Source organism: Schistosoma mansoni, chromosome 3 (genome assembly GCF_000237925.1).
Source record: "Schistosoma mansoni strain Puerto Rico chromosome 3, complete genome".
NCBI lineage: Eukaryota > Metazoa > Platyhelminthes > Trematoda > Strigeidida > Schistosomatidae > Schistosoma > Schistosoma mansoni.
In genome coordinates, this window is record NC_031497.1 from 5,687,625 (window position 1) to 5,692,134 (window position 4,510).

The 4,510-nt window shown below is 28.6% G+C and overlaps 1 protein-coding gene across 1 annotated transcript; it reads right to left on the reverse strand.

Annotated features, from left to right (window-relative positions):
- Nucleotides 1-1,835: 1,835 nt before the first annotated feature.
- Smp_137980 (putative rhodopsin-like orphan GPCR) lies at nt 1,836-3,278 on the reverse strand (the record flags this gene model as incomplete). Its single annotated transcript, XM_018799005.1, has 1 exon — nt 1,836-3,278. The coding sequence occupies one exon, from the start codon at nt 3,276-3,278 to the stop codon at nt 1,836-1,838; it is 1,443 nt and encodes a 480-aa protein (XP_018650838.1).
- Between the last annotated feature and the right edge of the window lie 1,232 nt (nt 3,279-4,510).

Below are 4,510 nucleotides of genomic sequence, written 5' to 3' on the forward strand. Positions count from 1 at the left end.
TGCATAACTATACGTAGGATGAGCCATTATAAATTGATATTCTAAAGCTTTACAAATTATGATACATACCCGTACAAGTTAAGGATATTGAGTAAATCGTGACAGAATTGAGACCATATATAACAAACACTTATATTTTAATGAAATGATAAGATCTATATCAGGACAAAATGTGAAATAAAACCCGATGCTGTTTTTGGTATTAAATGAAGCAGTTATGTTAATATACAGAAGAAACAGTATAGATCAATTTAGACATAAATGTCACAAATGATAATTGAAATAATGGTTCTTGTTATAATTAAACTTAATCTCGGTATGGCGCCAGTGTTCCGTATTTCATAAATGATATTATTCTCTTACATTATAGATATTAGGGTATAGAAAGTGTAGTATATCATTAAAATAGTGGGTTAGTAATTATCTATTTTACATTTTTATTTTCATCATATAGGGATTCAATTAATATTTTCTTTCGATTACTTAACCGTAATAAAGGTGAAAGCTTTTCGGTGTTTAGCATTATGTGATAAATGTTATCCTTATCCATAGTAAATCTCAATTTTTGTGTAAATAATAGGTTTTAGCAGCATTTGTTCAAACAAAATGAAATAACTATATATATACTGAATGCGCACATACATAAATAGTGAAACACATTTATCCGAGGTTTAATGCACATACGTATGTGAATCACAATTCTTATATTTCTATACTTCAAACACTTAATCATGTTTCTATAACAATCGTGATTAACATATCTTATTAATAGAAGAAATTATATTATAGCTGCTACTCAACACATGGACGTTCCATAAAGAATACTGATGAAAGATATAAACTACTGTGGATGTAATTTCTCAAAACTAACATTTTATTGTTTAGAGCTGTTTTTGATCTAATTACTTAATTTAATACACTTGATAACCTTGTCAGCCACACATTTATTGACAGATTAGTGCATATGCATGTTGTACAAAATAATTAAGTAAACACAATATGATTATAAAACATAATATCTTAAAACCAAAAAAGAGAAAACAACTACGAACATCACTGTAGACCCCCTCCAGTCTTCAACCAAATCAGCACCAAGCAAGCCTCTAAAAGATATATCCAGTGTACTCCAGCTCGATAAAACTCAATTTTCAGAATGAGTAAAGCGTGAAATAATAAGTTTCTCATAAATTACTTCCGTAAATAAAATGAATGAATAAATAAGAGACTAAAGATCCCGAATAGAACTATTTTTAACATACAGGATTGATTCACTAGTTCCACATAGTTTGTAAAGCTTCTAGTTAGTTCTTTAATCGTCAATAGATTGATAACTAGTAATATAAGATGTAGTTCATTTTTCTTTGTATTGCTTAGCCTACTTCAACAGGTCTTTTGAAAATAAAAACATCAATATATACGATCCTAATGAAATGAAACCTATTGATGTCAGTAAAATTATTTCATATTCTGCTCAGAATTAATTAAATGAATTTTTCAACACTAAACTCAATTCTAAATCTAAAAACGTTGTGCAAATACTAACAGCATTATTTCGTAGTATGAACACAGAACAAACTATAAATCTGATTGTTTTTTTTAATATTCTTCCCATGAATCAAAACATAATAATGATCATAAACCAAATGCCGGTAACATTTACACAAAAAAAAATGACTAGTTAATATATCAATATTAATACTAAATATACATTAGTTTACAAACGGCCTAGGCTCCTCGACGAGGGGTAACAGGCGTAAGTAAGTAAGTAAGTTACAAACTCAATAGTAATGTAAATGTATTCCTAAATAAGAATCTTAACTACTCTTTTTGACTCATCATAGATCATCACAAATTTCTCTTTCTCTAATACTCAATGAATCTTCATTTAAATTCTGTTTACTTTTATGAATATGATCACATTGTGAACTATCAATACAATCTATATTATTCTTTGAATATTGATTTTGTATATTTCCATGTAAAGAATCATAGTGACAATGTGAATTTTTATCTCCATGATGAAAATAATTTTTTTCTCGTTGTGAACAATAAATACCTTGACGATTATTATTCCAATTCAATGAATGCTTTGATTTGAATTGTGTAGTTTTCGAATTCTTATTGTATGAGATTGGATGAAATTCTGATTTAGGTAATGCAACTGAATTTAACAGAATAAGATTATTATTATTATTATTATTATTGTTCCCAATATTATGATTATTATGATTCCATGGACATAAACAAATAAACATTCGATTTAAATAATCACGAAAACCTGGTAAACCAATGGCATATATCATTATATTAATAATCGAATCAAATGTTAATAATAAATCTGCAACCAGTTTCGCTAATTGGAATTCAATCTTTAGATTAGTATAATGTTGTATAATAACTAATATAAAACTAGGCGTTTGAAAGCATAAAAATGAAATAGCTAAAAATAATATAGTTCTAGTCGCTTTCATTTGATGTCTTCGACGTACATTAGTGACTTCAATAATTTTAGTATCACGCCATGGTGAAACATAAAATGATATAATAAATGACATAATTAAAACAAATAATGTTGGTGCAATCACTTGAAATATGAAAAAACAATAAGCTTCATAGTTAATAATGATATATTGATCTAGTAAAGCATCAATATGTGTTACAGTGTTTGTATTTTCATCAAAATCATTGGATAAATCTAAGTTATTTGTATACAATGGTGATGTTTTACTTGATTGCATAATTAAGTCATTTGATGGATTACAAACAATTGCATAATCATAAAATGCACGTACAATAGCAAGAAATCCAGATAGAATCCATAAAAATCCATAAATAAATTTGATTGAAGAATGTGAAAGTATACGACGTTTACGCATTGGATACACTACTACCTCTGTACGAGCTGAAGTAATTAATACATTACACCAATTACGTGTACATAAAGAACAATCAGAACCCCAATTAATAAGAGCAAATAATATAAATTCTGTAGGACTTATCATACGTGGATTTGATGAACATATAAGTTGTGTTGTATATTCTATACAAACAAAAAAATGAAATAGTACTTCAGTAGCTGATAAAACAAGTAAACTTGTTCGCATAACTGATTTTCTATGTTGTCTTGAAAATATTGAAATACATAATCCATTTAATATTAAAGCAATTATGCTAAGTATTAATATTGGTAAAGAATATTCCAATTTTATAATACCAGTAGTACTTATATTTCCATTACATGTACTATTGTATTCTATCCATAAAGTTCCATCAAGCATAATCTTTTGTTATAAATGTATATATGTATGTTTTAATCTAATTGAAACTTACTACTAATACATTTATAAATAATCAGTAACTATGAATAAGGCATTAAATGTTAACGATAAATAAATAAATATTATAATTATAATTTTTCGAGTCATCTTATTGGTTAAATTATTAACCAATCAAAATAGATTATTTAACATTATCAAAAATCCAGTTACAATTATACATTTTGTAATTAGTATTAAAATGATTCGAAGAATAATTTCCCAAGTCCAAAAAAAGGAAATCCTGATGAAAGCATTTGATATGATGAGAATAAGTAGTTAGGTTAATTTAAATTTATGTATTGTTATTCATTATTACCACATAACGGGAAAATTTCGATAAGCTGTAAAACACTTCCCTATAATTGAGAGTCCAACGTATTCAAATATTCAATTCAAAATAGTTAGATCATGATAGGGAAGAAAGCTTACTAGTGAGTAGTTTGGAATGTTATTGTATTATTTATCCAAAATGTCGCCTCTCTTAATCTCTTATTTTTTCCCAAATAAAATAACTTGATATAGCTAACTGATATCTTCTAACAGCACTGCTTATAATTATTTTAAGGAATATTAGTAAAATATATAATCTCATGACAAAAAGAGATTAATCATTCTAAGCAAAGTTATTGCATGCTGGAAGTTATAAGTATTATATGTATTTATAAGAAACTAAAACTATATTTGAATCGAGAGTCAATTGTGTGCTAAAATAATTATAGGGGAATAGTACAACTGGAAAAACAGTATTTTTTATTATTTATTTATTTAAACACATAAATATTGGTACAAGGAAGCACCAGATACATATGCGCCTCACAAATCTCATTTGATTTGCTTGAGGGCTGTGATACTGCACTGGTGCCCAGACTGAAACAGGTTGTTTTCTTAGGGGACCACACCCGGAGCCTTTGATCTAAAGATCTGATCCACAAGGCAGTGGAACATCGTGAGATGCAGTCCCATGGTAGTCGGTGACCAACGATTGATTCGTACGCCATTTGTTCCCTCAGGATACTGGAGCCCATGTGCACCGTTGGTTTGGAATCAGGGTTTTCCAACTCCCCTAGGTGGACTTTTCGTGTCCACCAACCCGGTTAAAGCGCCGGACATTCGCTTTTCGTCCTCTCAATTTCGTAAACAACACCCCCGCCACGAGAAGGCAGTGAGTAGGACTTCCCTGGCAGAGGCTATAT